Source organism: Sturnira hondurensis, unplaced genomic scaffold, assembly GCF_014824575.4.
Source record: "Sturnira hondurensis isolate 20B ecotype Veracruz unplaced genomic scaffold, ASM1482457v3 Scaffold0005252, whole genome shotgun sequence".
Lineage (NCBI taxonomy): Eukaryota > Metazoa > Chordata > Mammalia > Chiroptera > Phyllostomidae > Sturnira > Sturnira hondurensis.
In genome coordinates, this window is record NW_028077883.1 from 8,227,855 (window position 1) to 8,246,507 (window position 18,653).

The following is an 18,653-nucleotide window of genomic DNA, read 5'->3' on the forward strand; positions in this document are numbered from 1 at the left end:
ATCACACTAATCAATCAAGACATTGTTATAGACATGTAACAATTTAGTAATCTGACTTTTTAATTCATATTAATCTCAAATACATAAGTATACAAAAATAAACTAGTATTTTAAATCATTTTACAGTCATTAAAATAATACTTAATAAAAACTCTTAATGAATTCTAACTAATTACAAAAAATTATATGGTCAACCAGAGGACACTATTTTTCAAATAGAGATACTCTATTATTTTATTGCAAGACATAGTTTCATTTTTTCTAAAAAAGCCTCATATAAGAAAAAGTCTTATACCTTGGTAATATATCTGTTAGACTTTAATTTATATTTTAAACTGGTAAACCTATTAATCATAAAATTATCTCCTCTTAGTAGATCTAAGCTAAAACATTAGAGCAATAAATCTGAGACTCGAGAATATTTAATTGTTTAAATTTAAAATTCTAGTAAATTTAAAAGAGAAGGCAAAATCATATAAAAATCAAGCCTGCATAACTAAAAGTGCATGAAAAAGAAAACGCCTCTTCAGTACCATAACTTATAAAATACACTATCAAAAAAAGACCAAAGGCACAGCCATTACCAATTTAGCATGCAATGGGATACTGTGAGTACAGTAAGAAACCAGTGGAGGCTGTATTCCTGGGGACTGGGGCGGGGGCGCATCTACAACACATTAACTGTGTAGCACCCTGGACAGCGGCTCCGCGTAACAGACCTGGGTTAAACCTATGCCACTTGAAGAAGGGTTTCCAGCTAGCCTATCCACAGGCAACCTCCCTACATCCAATGGAAATGTGAAATGACACTGAGATATAAAATGGGAAGAGAGATCAGAAGTTCCTGGCAATCTCCATCCCTAAAAGTCCACAGGCATTTGAAATAAATACCAGCTTCAAACGCTGCCAGCTGAGGCTGAAAATAAGGCCCAAGAGAGGGGATGGCACCGTTGCCTCCCCAGGAATCCCACTGCATCAGTACCAAACAAATGTACTTGGTACCACACACACACACACACCCAAAACCCTGAAGATTATAAAAATTGCTAAGACTGAAAAACATCAGGGATGGAGCCAAAAATTGAAATAGATTGCAATGAATCTATTGCAATCTATTTCACTGCAATTTTCTTTCTATTTCATTGCAATGAAAGATTGCACTTTCATCTTAAATGTATTTATAAATGCCAGTGACATATTACTACACACTGAGGTTATCCATGTACTACATAAATGATTGATCTAAAGGCAAAGGCACAGGGTTTGATTGCAATTCTGATCTTTATTAACCTTGGGCAACTTACTTGGCCTTTCCATGCCTAGTTTGTGTCACCTATAAAGGACATACATAAACAAACACACACAAACACACTCAAAATCACAATGAAACAAATATACCAAGTTTAAGACTGTTGAAGAGAAAACATGATTTCACTTAGAAATATCTCACAGTGTACGTTTCACAAATGTGATGAATCTGTAAAAAGAGTACAATCTGTATATGTATATAAAAGGTCAAATGTCATTTCTTCCCAGAGAAGTAAGCAATTATTATATCACACAGAGCAGGCAAACTCATATAATGTCAAAGAACTGAGAGTTAGCACTTGACACTCTAAATAATCTGAAATAAAGACAGGAATAAAACCAAGAAAGGCAGAAAAAGAAACAGCACACAAAATAGGATTCAATCCAAAACAAATACCCACCACTATATTCCTATAAAATACGCTCTCCTTTCACAGCTTAATGTCTCCTGTGTGAAAACATAAACCTGAACTCATTCCGACAAACTCCATTCTGTCTAGAACCCCGACCACCCTGGCACCCCTGGCACTCGTAGACTGCAAGACTGTTCCTGTCAGCACTGCCTGCTCGACGGGATCACCCATTTCTCAAGACCTGAGATTTCTCCTCATTACTCCATCACTGTGCTCTGTAGTGTCAAGGCAAAATGCAGATAATAACCACTGATCAAACTAAAATTAACTACACAATGATTTATGCTTTTTAAAAGGAATGTAAGAACAAAAGAAAGAAAAAAACATCAAGTTCTTATTTTGATAGCCAAATTTTTCCACAAACTCTTAATGAAAGATTTATTTCTTTCACCTAGAAATAGCAATAAATGTGAAATGATTTTAGGGATAATTTATGCATGCAAATTAGAAAAAAATAGAAGTATCTATCTAGATTGCATATTCTTATCACAATTACTCCATAATTTTGCCATTACATAAACTGACTGGTTTCCTAAGATTGAAGATACATAAGAGTGCCTAATTCATCACCAAAATCAGAACCAAATTTGCAAACCAATATATATATGTATGAAGCAAAATTTTATGTCAACAAAATGCACAAAAGATTTCCTACAACAAACTGAAAAGGTAAAATCAGGGGAAAAGAATAACAAAACTCCTTAAACCACATTAAAACATGTGACTTTTTAAATCAAGTTACAATAATATTGTAAGTTATAATAATAGATACTTAAGCTAAGTTGGCAATAAAATATTTCAGTCTTATAGACTGCTATTATATTATCACTAACATTTTAAAGGAGCTTATTTTTATAGTAAATTTTATGTTACATAGTAACTAAAAAATAGTATCATTAATAGTGGTAGAAAAATTCTGTAAACCTTACAATATTCAAAAGTAACTTGTCGATAACCACTATCAGCTATACCACAACCTGCCTGCCTGTGGTCATCAACTACACCTAAAATGAAAGAAAAAGTACAGCAATATCACCCCAGAGTCAAATCTGGAGTAAGACTACAACTAAAGTAATAAATTAAACTGTAACGGGATAAAAACAAAAGTTCTTTGGGGGAAAAACAACAAATCAAATCTCTTTCCCACACAATCAAGAGGAAATATCCTGCCTGCTTTCCAAGTTCTATTACCTTACCTTTCCCAGTGAAGTCATATATTTCAATTTAACATTTTTTAAATTCCCACTATGTGAAAATCCTCCACCCTAAGTAACACAGAAACAAAGATGAGTAAAATACAGGGTCTAGCATGAATAATACCCCCTTTTTATTACAAAATCTTTTGTTACAAAATCATAAGCATGTGATTCTATAACATAACAATATCACACTGAAGCACACATTACTTCAAATTATGTTCAAATTAAAACTATACATTATTACACCCATATTACTACCCTACCAACCACACTCAGGCAGGTGTTACTTCTTTCCCCCCAAACAGCTGCTGAATAGGAGGTAAGAAGAATAAACAATAATGATGCAAGGCAGGACACAGGGAGGAGAGACAGACAAAACAAAGGGCATCGAGGGAAAGTCAGTTCACATCTGAGAGAAGGGGTGGCATTCGGAGAATGTGAAAATAGGTAAAATTTCAAATTTGAGAAATTGGGGGGTATAAGGTTACAGAAATAAAGCAAAGCATATGTTAAAACAGTGCAGTAGGGAAGCATACAGTAAGTTAAGCAGCAGAGGGTAGCTTCACAGTGCAGAAAAATGTCATAGGGGAGGGCGTGCGTGTACACCAAGAGGCAATAAAATGCAGCAATTAAAAATTTTTTTAAAAATACAACATATTTTTATATATACTAGAACCATATTTTCCCTTACTAAACATTACAAAAAATAAAATATACTCAACACATATACCACTGTGCCAGGTGCTATAGCAAAATACATAAACATTTAATATTTTCTTAACATAATAAACAAAACAAGATTCTTTACAACAAAAAAGTCATTCAATATTTCAGAGGCTCTATCTTCCAGCAGTTACCATACACTGTAGGGCTGCACATAATATTACCTAGCGCATTTTTCTATTTAGATCATCTCTGAGATGAAGCTACATGAACATACATTAAAAAATGCACACCATTAACATAACTTTACAAAACAAACTGAAAAGCAATCAGAAATTTAAGTCAACATTTTAGCCAAGCAAAATGAGAATGTTTATTCCTCTCAACACAACAAAAGGTTTTGTAACAACCGAGAATCCAAGTCTATAAAACAACTGGAGCCCTCAAGTATATGGTGTTAAAAATATGTCCAGTTATTTAGGTTTTGTAAGGAAGTAGGCTACAACTTTACAAAGCAATTGGTCACTTAAAAGTCTACCTCTTAAGGGAAGGTATTCAAGTTCAGGAAAGAAAAAGAAAAGACTACAAATTTTGCATTTAACCACTACTTTCAAATTAGACAAAATACCACACTAATTATAAACACCAACCCAACTTCAGGACTTTCAATTCTTTTCACTTTTCTAAGTGTAAATACTTAGTTACAAGCAACTTAACAGTTCTAATTGCCTTATTAAAGAAAATCCTCTCTTGAATTTTGAAAAGTAACTTAACCCAATTTTTAAACCCTTAGAACAGCTTAGAAACATACTGTATCTTCAGTAGTAGGTTTTTATTAAAACAAAGAGGTGAATGTAAAATCTTCATTTCACAGGCCAGGTTTCAAAACCCCACAGAAAATTTATGAAATATGAAATGCAAACCAACTTCCATTTCTGAACTTAGCCTACTAGACAGACCTCAGCTCACACTGCACACCTCAGGGGCAGAATGCACTGTGTTGGAGGGAGTGGGGGAGAAAGGAAGAAATTTTACATTATATAGTACGAATTTGGGTTTCCTAAGAAAAATCTTATCAAAGGCTTGCTTTTTTTTTTACTGTTTGCTTTTCTTCATCAGTCAACAGAAAAGGTTTCTCTATTATAATAAATTCTAAAAATGGAAATCAGTCTTATCAGAGTTAGCATAAAGCAAAAAAAAATTTTTAGGAACCACAATCTACACAGACCTAAAAGGAAGAATGAAAGCATGAACTTTTCAATATTCAATCAGCATTATAAAAATTATAAAGTACTGAACAAAAATGGGTTTTCTGTTTCCAAATGAAATAGCATTCAAGATCACAGATACCCTAAAACCATACATACGAGAATACCACATAAATTTATAATGAATTGCCAGATGTCTGATTAGGTGGGGAAACGGCATATTTTCTTAAAGTCCCACTAGAACGACAATAATAATCCATCAAAACAGCCAGTTCATTAGTTTGTATTTGTGTGTTTTAAATAAAACATAGCTTTTAAAGCCTACCCTGTTTTTCTTCAGTCTTTCGGTGCCATCTAGTGGAATATTGGTACAGTTACAATATGAAAGGAAACTTGGCAAAATGCTTTATAGATTTTTATAAAAGGTTATAAAAATAACTAGCATTTTTAAAATCCAGCTATTTAACAGAAATACTAAAAATAATGTATTTTACTTTCTTTACAATAATCACCTTCCAAATGTACAAATACGTTTATAAAATATTTCTTTAAAGTATCTTTAAAAGATATTGATATAGATCATGAAATAAAACTGATTATATTCATAGACTGGTACTAAGTTATTAACATGTACTAAAATACAAAATCAGAAAGCAAAACTTTCATATTTGATGTTCTAGCAAATATTTTTATTTACTTCTCTTATTCAATAATTATATTTTAACAAGTATTTCCTAATTTATTTTTATGAAAGATAATAGCTTTAAAGATGGCAGATTTATTTTAAAGCTATCTTTAAAATTTTCTCAAGTTCAGTGAACACCACGAAACTATCTGCCACATGTCTGTCCCTCTGGAAGGTAATGCAGAAGAAAAGACACATCACAAATTAAAGTACAGAAAGAAAAATCCACTCTGTAATTCTTAATCTTGTTTTTCTTTCAGATTTCAAATATCTTGTCAGAGCCTCTCTCTAAAAGAAGGAATACTATCTATTCTGAGAAAAGACATCACAGCACCTCCAATGCCAGCATCTCAAGACCTCGGTTTTTCCAATTCCTTTACCTTTCGCATCCAATAAAATTCTCAGTACTAAATTCTGCTTTTTAAATGCCTCTCAAATTTAACCGTTCTTTCTCAACTTCATGTTCTTATCTTCTTTTTAATCAGCATCCCAGTGGTTCAAGTTTTCCATTCAAAAATCCACTTGTACCCTTGTTATCTTCATAACACAAATTAATCACCAACTCTAGAACACCCTGCAGTCACCTCTACCTACTCCCCACCCTCTCCCAGCCGGACCACCACGTGAGGACTCTAGTACAGACCTCTACCATCCGTCCCTTCACCATTCTGCAATCAATCTATTTTGGCTTGTCTCTCCCACATAGATTGAGGCAGAAAGTCTTATATCTCTTTGCATCTTCAAAATTTAGTAACTGTGGCTCAATAAATGGCTGCCAAATGCACAGGGTGGATGATCTTTTATCATTTGCTATTAAACAAAGGGTTAAGATATCAAAGCATCTGAAGGCAAGAGGAGCCTAATCTCATTAAGGGTTCAAAGCAACACAGCTAAACACTGTCAGCAGTGAGTGCCTAAGAAAAACTAAGGGAACGTGTGGATGCATGGTTGGATTCCCTCTTGGTACCACCTGCATAAGATACCTGTTTTAAAGGATATATAATTTTAAATTAAAAGCTTTTTATCCCAATCCCTAAAGCTAAAAAAGCCTCCTAGTCATATACTTCAACACTAATTCTGTCTCTAATACAGACACCAATATACCCATCTTCAAAAAAACTGCTCAGTACACTCTCTTGTACATTTTTATCTCTTGTATAAATATTACAATATAGAAAACATAAAATATCAGAGCTAAGAGGGCTCTTGAAAACCATCCAGCCTAACCACATCTTTTCACAGATGAGGAAACTGAATCGAAAAGCCGTTAACATGATTTCCCCATTTAAGGTGAACGTTTTAACTCACTGCTTCAATCTAACTCCCTTGACTCTTATTCCGGCACACTTTACTCATATCGGGGTAAAGTCCTAAAAACAAAGCTCTGTAATTAGTGTCTGCTTTTAGGATTATTTCATAGATGCTAAGAAGTTAAGTCAAATCCATTAACCTCACTTCACAGAAGTAGTTTAAATGCTAGGGAACATTCTGCCCAAACTCCCAGAATGCTACACAATAGAAAAGAGCAGGCAGGTACTAAGTTAATTATCTGTAGGATGGATTAAGTGTACCAACAAAAAAATACTTTCTTATATTTGGACAAATGTATTTTCAAGTTGTAACTGTAAACGGATATTTCTTTTGTCTTCCTGCCCTATATTTTTCTTTAATAAAGAAATCAAAGGCATAACTAAATTAATCAGGTAATATAAACACAGCTAAGTCCTACTTGCATTTATAAGTTAGTGCAATTAAGGCCTCAAAAAAAAAAACCCTTATCTTTACAGAGTAGTATCAGAAGGCAGTATTTCAGTATAAATGCACAAGACAATTATTAATATTAGCTTTTTCACATTTATGACATTAACCGTATGGAAGTATTATAGAAACTATTTAAAGCCTAGATATAGATTTAAAATGTTCTGAATAGTGATATTTTATTTTTTTAATCAGGATTTAACAAATATTCTCAAACACACTCCTAATAAATTCTATAACTACTAACGATGTAGCACTGTGATTATTATATACAATAAATTTTGCTCATAATTCTTGTAACCAATTACGTAAAATACCATTCAAATAATTTAGTAAGTATGTATTTCTTAAATAATTAACAAATTTGGTCAGTAAATACTACATCAATTAATTTCTTATACCCTTACCTCTGCATGAAAATCACATTAACATGAAATAGCAACCAGTTCTCAGAAGTGAAATTTCAGTTCATCACTCTTTATTCTACTTTTTCCCCACAAAAAATATCTGTAAAACTTCCATTTTTTTAAGAATAGTTCCTGTACTTCCCCTCCCTCCATTCTCATCATCAAAGACTCAATTTGGCCAAAGCTTCCTAAATTTGGCTCTACATTTGAATCACCTGGGATTCTGAAACATGGCTGACACCTGGCTCCACCCACACTGTGAATTCACTGGCATGGGGTGTGGTCTGAGTGCAGATAATTCTAACCTGCAGCAAATGCAGGCACCACTGACCTTGGCTAAAATTTTTGAAATCTGTCACAAAGTTTCCTTTCCTATAGCAAGTAAACAATCTGAATTTTTTTCTTTTCTATATTATTCTCTCCACCAAAATTGCAAATCTCCAATGTATAGACTATTATTTGACTCCCATCTTTCCTCTTAAAGTGGGATGCAACGTCATTTCGTCCATGAAAGGCTGAGACTAAGATTTCTTCCCACTTACAATTTATAGAGTTCTCAAAAAATACACCAACAGGACTCTCTGAATTACCGAGCACACCTGACGCCCTTTCGCACTCTCACATACACACACAACACACACGGGGACAGAAGTATTCGGTCACAAGAAACAGGGAAATCCTGCCATTTGCAACAACATGAATGGAGAGCACACTATGCTAAGTGAAGTAAGTCAGAGAGGGAAAGACAAATACTGTATGATCTCACTTATAGGTGGAATCTGAAAAAGTGAAACTCACAGAAACAGAGATCAGAATGGTGGGTACCATGGGCTTGGATCTGGGGCACATGAGGAGAGGTTGGTCAAAAAGCACAAACATCCATTTGTAAGATGAGTAAGTTCACAGGAGAAATTTTAAAAATTTTAAATTAAAATACATGTGTGTGTATGTATATTATGTGTGTGTGTATATCTATCTATTTCTATATATAGATATATCTCCTGACTATAAGGTAACATCTAGGTTGTGAAAAATACTCATCATTCAAGTCATAGCAAAGTATTGAGAGGGAGCCACCCTAAAACATGCCTCTTCGTGATACTGATTATTTTAAGATGGTTATTTTTAAGAAATGAAATAGTTCAGAAACTCTGATGTTCGCCCTAACTGCCTAAAATAATGTAGACAGAACAAATAATGTTCCTCCAGTTTAATATGAACTAAGTGTGATAGGGAGGAACCCAGCAATACCCACCTGACCAAAGGCCTCTGCGAGTCCCATTGTTAAAGATGGCCCAGCAAACATTTGTTTACCAAACATCTGCTTCTCTAGCCCAATGTGAAGTACCTTCGTGCCCTCTGCAGTCCCAAACCACTATGTAGTCCTCCTCCACCCTTAGCTCAGCATGGCACATAAACTCCAAATGCCCCATATGTCCTCCAGTCCCATTGCCTGGTGGAATCCTGTATGACCATGCATAATAAATATGATGGGTTTCTCCTGTTAATCTGTCTCGTGTCATTTTGATTATTAGACCAGCCAGGAGAACTAAGAGGGAAAAGGGGAAATTTTTCCCTAGCCCACACTACGCAGTATAAGAAATTTCTGAGCATGAGTCCTCTAAACTCTTCATTTCAGGACTGACAGCAAATTGTACCCATATCAAACTTAGTCTACTAACTAGAGCTTTGCCACTCAACAACTCCGATGTTCTCAGAACTACCCTGAGTAGAAGGAAGCAGCCCGGCTCACCCTGCAGCACTTGCGAGGTTTCAGAAGAGAACAAACAGCACAGGAGGATTATATAACTTTCTTAGAGTAAGGCTAAATTTCAGCTTAGAGCACTCATACTGATTTTACTATCAACTTTTACAATTTAACTAACTTCACTTGTTAGTATGTGTCAATGAGACTAATGGTCCAGGTTTAACCTTAACCTACCCACTTACATTTGTTGACCTTGTGATCCCAAACTTGTCTCTCTACCCAGAGCCAGTCACCTGAAAAGTACCCAGCATTGGTCACTGATGGGGCTAGGGTGGGAACTCAGTAAGAAGACCCTGTGATCAGAGCATCATAAACTGACTCCTGCCGCTACTGGAAAAACATCATGGCTCATGGTTTAAAGACAACAGAAAGTTCTTATGTAATACCTAAGGCAATCTAATCCAAGGGATGGACATAATACATAATAATCTTTTTTCTTAAGTCAAAGAAATATAGAGAATTATTTGACAATTAGGATTTACAGCTATCTCTAAGTTCCCAATTTTATGACATTCAGTAATTTTTCATAACATTATACAAAACTATTCAAAATGCCTCTATATAAATAAATAAAATCTTTTTTAAAAAATGCCTCTTGCCCTGGCTGGTATGGCTCAGTGGACTGAGTGCCGGCCTGTGAACCAAAAGGCTGCCATGACAGTTGGAATCCCAGTCAGAGCACGTGTCTAGGTTGCAAGGCAGGTCCCCCACCTGGGGGCGTGCAAGAGGCAACTGATAGACATGTCTCTTGTACATGGAGGTTTCACTCTCTTTCTTCCTCCCTTCCCTTCTCTCTAAAAATAAATAAATAAACCTTTAAAAAAATGCCTCTTTAAGGTTTTTGTCTGAACCACTTCAGGGTTGGCTAGAATGTTATATCTGGAGGGTATATTTGGGTCTGACCTCTAAAAAAAGCTAAGCAGTAAATACAAAATTCACTTTAGGGGGTAAGGCACCTCAGGGAAGTGGGAAATTATCCTCCTGAGCAGCTGACACTGGGTGTAACAAGAGGCCTTCTGATTGCCAAGCCGGCCACAGAAAACAGTCATTTCAAATACGATCCTCAGAATGAAAATCACAAGCACATACATTGAGAAGAACAATCTTTAATCAGTTATGGAGCTGCTATTCACAGAGACAGCTTCCAGTGGCAAGGACCCAGAGTGAGAACCAGCAGGGATTTATTTACTTAACAATCGTTAATAATTCTTCTGAGGGGAAGTCAAGCTACCTTTCAAGTAACACCTACTAAATTTGTAAACTGAGAAACTCCTATGAGTACCAAGGGATTAAAACCTAAGATATCTACAACTTAGAGCAAGTTATGCTTGAGCTACTTATTCAAAAATCTCTGCTCCATAAAAAAACATAATTAACTGTGATTTTTGGTTCAGAGTGTGACTGCGTAAAAGTATATTACTTCCCCAAATTACATCAGATAAATTAGTAAGTTTCATATCTACATATATAACTGCTTTCAGGCTAAGAATTTGATGCAATAAAAAACTGAATTTATCAAGCTTGCATTTTCTGCTTAACTATCATAAATTATACTGCATCCCAACAAGTAATAAAAGCAAGAACAAGTCCCAAGCCTCCTGCACTACAAAAATTTATCTATCTTATCATAACAATCATCTGGGTGTGGGAAGAAGTGGAGTCTGTAAGGCAGTGAAAAGTCGTGCTCGCACACGGAGACCAGTACCTTCCCAGGGGCCCGGAGACTCTCAATGGCACCCAGATCGCTGAGGCTCTCCGGGGGGCTTTTCAGACCCTTAAAAAAAGAAAATAAAAAGAACTGTAATTGTGCTGCAGAACTATAATATGATAGAACACACTATTCAAACAGAAATCATTTTAAAAACAGAAATTTTACTGCTTTAAAATATATAGAATATGTGTTCTAAAAAACACATCACTCAATACAAATCAAGTAAAGATGTACTTCTGCTAGATTAGAATAAAAATATCATACGGCACCTGAAAACTAATGAAGACTAACTTAACCATAATTTAAAAATGACCAAAAGAAAAAACTTTTGAGTGACAAAAAGCATTCTACAAAAACACTTATCTATTATTACCAAATTCACCTGGTAAAATGGTCAAAGATGTATGATTTGCAGATTTAATATACCAACCAACCGAGTAAATCAAAGATTTTTAAATAATACTAATTGCTTAAAATGTAATCCCTTGATTTTACCTGACTTAAGTATCACCAATGCACCCAATTTCTACTGCATAATTGAGACTTAGATCTCACGTCCCTCTGCTTTCTACCAAGTCCTAACCTCTTTGGTACTGGGTAATTCCTATATTCATATCAACTGAGGTATTGTCTCATTTGAGCCTGGAAAAATCATCAAGACAGAAGGAAGTTAGCAATTTAAATTTTCTTTAAAAGTTTCTTTTTAAAAATAGACCATTTAAAGCAGACACCTAAGGTTCCTATAATGTTAGTCTGTGAGCAAAAATGGCTGGTACGTGAGTTCGAGGAGAGATTTCAGCTGCAGTCTTCATCCTTCAGGTGTCCTGGACTGGCTCTTGGTTGTCCTCAGCATTCAAAATACATGGTACACTTAAGGTCGACTGAGAGCAGAACTTGCTTATTTTTAAATGTTAGAGATGTGTATTATATCTTCCCTATTGTAAAATACTACCAGTCATAGGTGTGATTTTTACGACAAGGTGCTCTGCCTCCCCCAAATGTCTTACATGACCCCCAGAATGCTCCACCCACACCCAGAGTTCTGTCTCACCTCTACACTCCCCATTTCCCTCATTCTCTCTCCCTCTCTCTCCCTCACTCACGCACGCGCGCGCACACACACACACATACACCACCGCCTAAAGAAACCAGTAACCCCCTTTCAGAATTAAATCCTCTATGCAGTCTTCCTAAATCCCTATGTTTCAAAGAACACACTATTTCTCGGTATTGTCCGTGGATCACCTCAATCAACACCACCTGGGGAACACTTGATAAAAAAGACTCCTGAGGCCCCACCACGGATCTAATGAATAGGTATTTCTGGACTAGGACCAGAAACTTCACTTTAACAAGCAAACCAGGTGATTCATATAACCACTAATATTTTAGAAACCCAGTTAGACATTTTCCAACACAACACTTCTGCCAAAGTGGTTAAGTTTTAATTATTAAATATATCTCTTTCTCTCCCAGACTGATGTCCCCGGAGAATGGAGACACCAAGTGTCATATGCCTCTATAGCACAATGACCAGCAAAGCTCCAGGAACAGAATCAACAGCAAAGAAACGAGTAAATTATTCGGTAGAAGTCCTTGGGCAAGCTCCACTCTCCAACTAATTAGAACACTGTTCCCATGGGAACATGCAATTGACTTTAAAATGAAGTTCCCAGGGCGGTTTCCTGTAATACAGTAACTGAGTTTACTGTATTACAATGAGTGAGGAAATGAAAGTATGTAACTACTCGTGGGTTTGTTTTTCCTTGTCCCAGTTTCTCACCAAAAATCAACCTAAGGGCAGGACAACAATAGTGGCAGAGAAGTCAAGGTTGGTTATAGAACTAAACTACTATATACATTATAAACCTCCATATGTATACTTAACACACATACATGATACAGAGAGATCTGATCAGATCACTGTGGAGAAGCAGGGAGGGGCCGCAGGAGGAGTTTGCCTGGGGCAATGGTAAACAGTCTAGGAAGGACTGGCTGAGAAGCTGAATGCCTCCAGAGCGCAAGGAATCACAGGCAAGCAAATCTGAAATAAAAGGTCTCTCAGAGCAAGGGACATAAAGGAAAGAATAAACAAATGGGATCTCATCAAAATTAAAAGCTTCTGCATGGCTAAGGAAAACAGTATCAAGATAAAAAGGGAAGCAACTGTTTGGGAAAACATATTTGCCAATGATACCTCAGACAAAGGTTTAATCTCCAAAATATACAAAGAACTCCCTCAACTCCACTCAAAGAAGACAAGCAACCCAATTAAAAAATGGGCAAAGGACTTGAACAGACATTTCTCCAAGGAGGACAGAGGATCCAGAGACACATGAAAAGATGCTCGGTATCACTAGCTATCAGAGAGATGCAAATTAAAACCACAATGAGATACCACTTTACACCAGTCAGAATGGCTATCATAAACAAAGAAACAAACAACAAGTGCTGGAGAGGTTGTGGGGAAAAGGGAACCCTAGTTCACTGCTGGTGGGATTGCAGACTGGTACAACCACTATGGAAAACAGTATGGAATTTTCTAAGAAAACTAAAAATGAACGTGCCTTTTGACCCAGCAATTCCACTATTAGGAGCATATCCTAAGAACCCTGAAACACCAATCGAAAAGAACCTATGCACCTGATGTTTATAGCAGCGCAATTTACAATAGCCAAGAGTTGGAAGCAACCTAGATGCCCATCGGTAAATGACTGGATCAAAAAGCTATGGTACATTTACACAATGGAGTTCTATGCTGCAGAAAGGAAGAAGGAGTTCCTACCCTTTGCAACATCATGGATGGAACTGGAAAGCATTATGCTGAGCGAAATAAGCCAGGAGGTGAAAGACAAATACCATATGGTATCACCATTAACAGGAATTTAAACAACAAAATGAACAAGCAAGCAAAATACGACCAATGACACTCAAATACGGAACATGCTGACAGGGTCCAGAGGGGAGAGGGGAGAGAATCACAGTGGAAAAGGGGATGGACTCACATGAACAAGTATAAAGGACACATGGACAATAACTAAGGTGGGGGGTAGAAATGGGAGGGAGGTGGGGAGCATGGGGTGGGGAGCGGGCAGGGTTGGGAATATAAGACAGAAAGCTGTAACTGAACAAGAATTAAATAAAAATTAAAATTAAATTTAAAAAAGAAAAAAAGAAGGGCTCTCAGACAGGTGGGCTCAGGCTTTCTTCTTCGAGGAGCCTGGATGATCCTGCTGCAGCCGCCTGCGTTTCCCAATGGACGGTGTTTTGGATGGGAAGGAACTCAGGGCACAGCCTACCGTCCAGCTGCCTGCCAGAGGGTGGCAAGTTTCTTCTTCTTTGGGTGTTCTAGAGGGGACGCCCTCTGATGCAGTGGCCTGCCATTTTTCGAAAATTGTGTAGCTTTTATATCTTATGTGGTTTTAGTTTCTAAAGTAACCCTATAGAAATAAGATAATTAAAAACTAACAGAGGCATGCTAGAAGAACTCAGGTGTTAATAGTTTAGCCTTAATTGATAGGCCTAAGTGATTAAAGCTGTAACTAAAAAGTTAAAGAGTTTAGCTTTAATTGATAGGCCTAAGTGACTAGTGCAAGTGGAAAGCTGTTATTCTAAAATTGTGAAGCTTTTGAATAAAGACTCCTTCTCTTTATCACCAAACTTTTTCATCTGGAATTTTGCCTAGAGGGTGGAGGCAGGCAAAATTTGCCTAGAAGGTGGAGGGTGGGACCCCAATTGCTATTCAGTAACTTATATACCTATCAATATGTAAGAGAATAAAACTTCCTAATTTGATTCAAAATTACAACGACCCTTAAAATATCTTTTTAAAAATACAATTGCCATGCCTTTTAAACTAACATTGTAAAAGGATAAATTTGTTTAACCAAACTAACAGAAAACCGTGGGGAAATATATTACAAGCAATATCCTTTCCCCAGAACTACTCAGTAAAAAAAAATACCTGAAATATAAACAAGTGGCATATACCAATACCTCAAGAAAGGCCTTACTTCCAAATTAGTCACCACATACAATAATTTGCCACCTATATATGGCAACTTTCCACCAAATGTGCAAAAATAGTAATGAAAACTGGAAACCCTCTGTACACCTTAGGAAGGCGGCGAATGCAGTGATTCCAGGAACGGGTCCCATGGCCTTGTAACCTGCCTGTTATTTTATTCTAATGTTCGTGACAATAACTCCGAGGCTTCTCTTTTATCAAAACAAGAAATTACACCAATATCTCAGAGCACAACATTGACACCTATATTTTAGGATTATAAATCTTGAATCCTTTGATTTGCAGTTTTATAAATTTCTAACAAATGTGATATCATTTCTTTTATCTTCACCTATGAAGGAGGAAGTCATGGTTATAATTGTAATACTCTGCCTTTATTAAATTGAAACTTTCACTATAATCATTAACCATTACTTGACTGTCTTTTATATTTGTTTTGATAATTCCCTCAGGTTAAGTTCATGTAAAATTCAGCACTTCTTTTACCCAAATCAGATTAGATTAACACTTCATACTACTTCTGCTATGTCTACAAATCCTCAATTTCTATATATAAGACCAGCAGCTTATGTCCTAATGATCAAAAGGAGCTTGGGAGATGATCTGTGTTTCCTTCTCTTTTCATCAAAATTCAACAGTCTTTATACTCAGTCCTCAGTTTCTCCTGAACGCACCCTAGTCAGACCTTCTTCCCCACCGCTCCACAGTAAGTGCTATTGTCGAGTCACTGATGACCTGCGCACTGCTCGTCGGCCAAAGGCTGACTCCCGTCTTCGCCTTACGTTGCCCATCTGCAGCATTTCACCCAGCTGATCACTTCCCCGTCTTTTAAACTCTTTACTAGACCTCCAGGACCCGCTCTATTGGGTTGCGCTCTCTATCCACCATTCACCCAAATATTTATTGAGCATCTGTTATGGGACAGGTGCTTGCTGGCATGCTGCAGACTTCTTCCCCACCTGCTCCTTTGCAATCCATGTGCTAGATCCACCTCTTCCCCAGGAGGTTGCAACACTGAATTCTCATTCTCAAAAGCTCAAGTGTGGACTCTTGTTTTATATCTATACTCACTCTGCTGGTGCTCTTGGCCAATTTATATACCCTCTATATGATCATAACTCCTACATTTTTACCTACACCCTGGATTTCTTCTCAGAAATCCAGACTCTTTTAGCCAACTGCTACTTTATCTCTCCACTTAAATATCTAAGAGGCTTTCAAATGAATGAGTCTAAAAACCTCTCTTCCTTCATTCTTTTCCTCCCTCAGCCTTACCCACTTCATTAAATGGCAGTTCCATTCTTCCAATTGCTGGGGCCAAACCATTCAGAGTTAACCTTGAAGCTTCTCTTTCTCTCACAGACAAATCCAATCCGTCAAGAAGTCCTGCCAACTCTACATTGAAAACATACCCTCAATCCAACCTTTTCTCAACACTTCCACCACTCGCACCCGGGGAAGACCCCACCCTCTCTCACTTGGATTACCACAACGGCTCTTTTACCCATATGGATCTACAGGCATATCTCGGATTGTTGTTTCGGCTCCAGACCACCACAAGAAAGTGAGGAGTAATCTTTTTGCTGGTGGAGGGTCTTGCCTTCAATTTGTAAACAACACAACATCTGTGCAATAAAGCACAATAAAAATGAGGTATGCCTAAATACTTAAAGCATAGGCCAGAAGATCTTTCTGAAGTATATGTCTAATTACAATCCTCCTCTGCTTGCTATTTCAAACAGAACCACAAGTGAGGAGAAAAGTAAGAGGAGATGAGGTCAGGATGAGGTTCTCTGTGATCCGGATCACTGCTCTGGGCCTCATCTCCAGCTCCTTTCTCCTCATTCTCAACTCGGCCCTCACTAGCCTCCCGCTGTTCCGCAAACAGGCTCCAGCCTGGGGGCCCCTGCATTTGCTTTTCCTGCCACCTGCCACGGGGAAAGCTGTGTCCCAGACGCCCACATGGTTTACTTCCTCACTTCTCTCAGGTTTTTACTCAAACCTGCCCTCCTCTGGGAGGCTTTCCATAGCACTCTATCTAAAATTGCAAATGACCCAAATTGTCAACTCCCAGGACTTCCCATCCTCTTAACCCTTGTCTGTTTTGTTCACTGCTGCATCCTCCAAACTTAGAACAGTGCCTGGTACCCAGTGCTCAATAAACATTTGTTGAATGAACTGAAAGAACAGAGGCAGGCATAATGGAGAGAGCTGAACGGCAGCTCTTGTCTAAAAAAGAGAGCACACAAAGCCCACTCTCCCACTCTATTCCACACAAAGATCCTAGAAGAGCCAAAATGCCAAAACAAAAACCAAAACAAACCAAAAAAACCCCAAGTTTCATAGATCTTTTTTTAAAGATTTTATTTATTTACTTATCTTTAGAGGAGAAGGAGAGAGGGAGAGAAACATCAATGTATGGTTGCCTTTTGTGCGTCCCCTGCTGGGAGTTGGCCTGCAGGGAACCCGCCTGCAACCCAGGCATGTGCCCTGACTGGGAATCGAACCGCGATCCTCTGGTTCGCAGGCCCGCGCTCAATCCACTGAGCTACACCAGCCAGGGCCAAAGTTTCATAGATCTTAATTTCACATCTCTTTTAATTAACAATATATTACTAGCATGTTCTATAGCCTCACCCACAAGAATCTTTGTGTATATGTAGGTGTACCACTACCTCATTTAATCCAGTAATAAATAGTACTAAACAAAACCCCCAGTGTAACTCTAGGTGGCACACTACTTTTTTATACCTTACGGTTTCACAAATTGTATAGTAATAATGATCAAATTTGTGAAGTCAAGCTTCCACTAAATATAATTAGATGACTTTAAAAATCTGTGTAAAACTCATGTTACCTCACTTTTTACATAGTATAGTTTTAGCTTTTCACACGTGTTCTCTGGCTTTTTCCCCCCTTCATTCTAAGCACAGACTTCACCTGGTCATGTCTAATACGCAGCTGATTGGGGCTGAAGTTACCATTTTCAGCACAATTTCACATTTAGGAGACACAAAGTTATTACTACTGGGACCTGGACTTCTGCATTTTCTCTCCCACTCATTATTACAAAAGATAGTTGAAAAACAATAAAGGACCAAAGTTGCTGTACAACGATAACAATGCTGACCACCCTGACTTGCACAGCAAGCACCATGACAGAGACTGAACTTAGCTGCTGCATGAAAGGCCAAATTCAGCATTCCAAGCCAGTTTAGGGGTATTATCGGTAATAATATATGAAAGTGCAAATTGTTTTAAAAGTTGGATACCAAAGTCAGGCTATTGTTTGAATTACTCAGATTTCCTGCCTTCTCACCATCTGTGCAGCCACCGAGAGGATCTCTACGATCAGACACTTTCTTGACAAGGCCCACAACTCAGTTGAGTCCTTTATTTATCTCTTTACCTCCATCACATCATATAAACATCATCACCAGGCAACCCCATGAGGTTATTTCTACTTTAAAGATGTGGAAACAGACAGTGAAAAAAGTTAGGTGACT

General features: G+C 37.3%; 1 protein-coding gene across 1 annotated transcript in view; it reads right to left on the reverse strand.

Annotated features, from left to right (window-relative positions):
- The window catches only part of VPS50 (VPS50 subunit of EARP/GARPII complex), a 122,332-nt gene that overhangs the window by 102,278 nt on the left and 1,401 nt on the right, over positions 1 to 18,653 (reverse strand). The window contains exon 2 of the mRNA XM_037046475.1: positions 11,115 to 11,183. Within this exon, the coding sequence (XP_036902370.1) occupies positions 11,115 to 11,183 (69 nt within the window). The remainder of the gene's footprint in view (positions 1 to 11,114; positions 11,184 to 18,653) is intronic.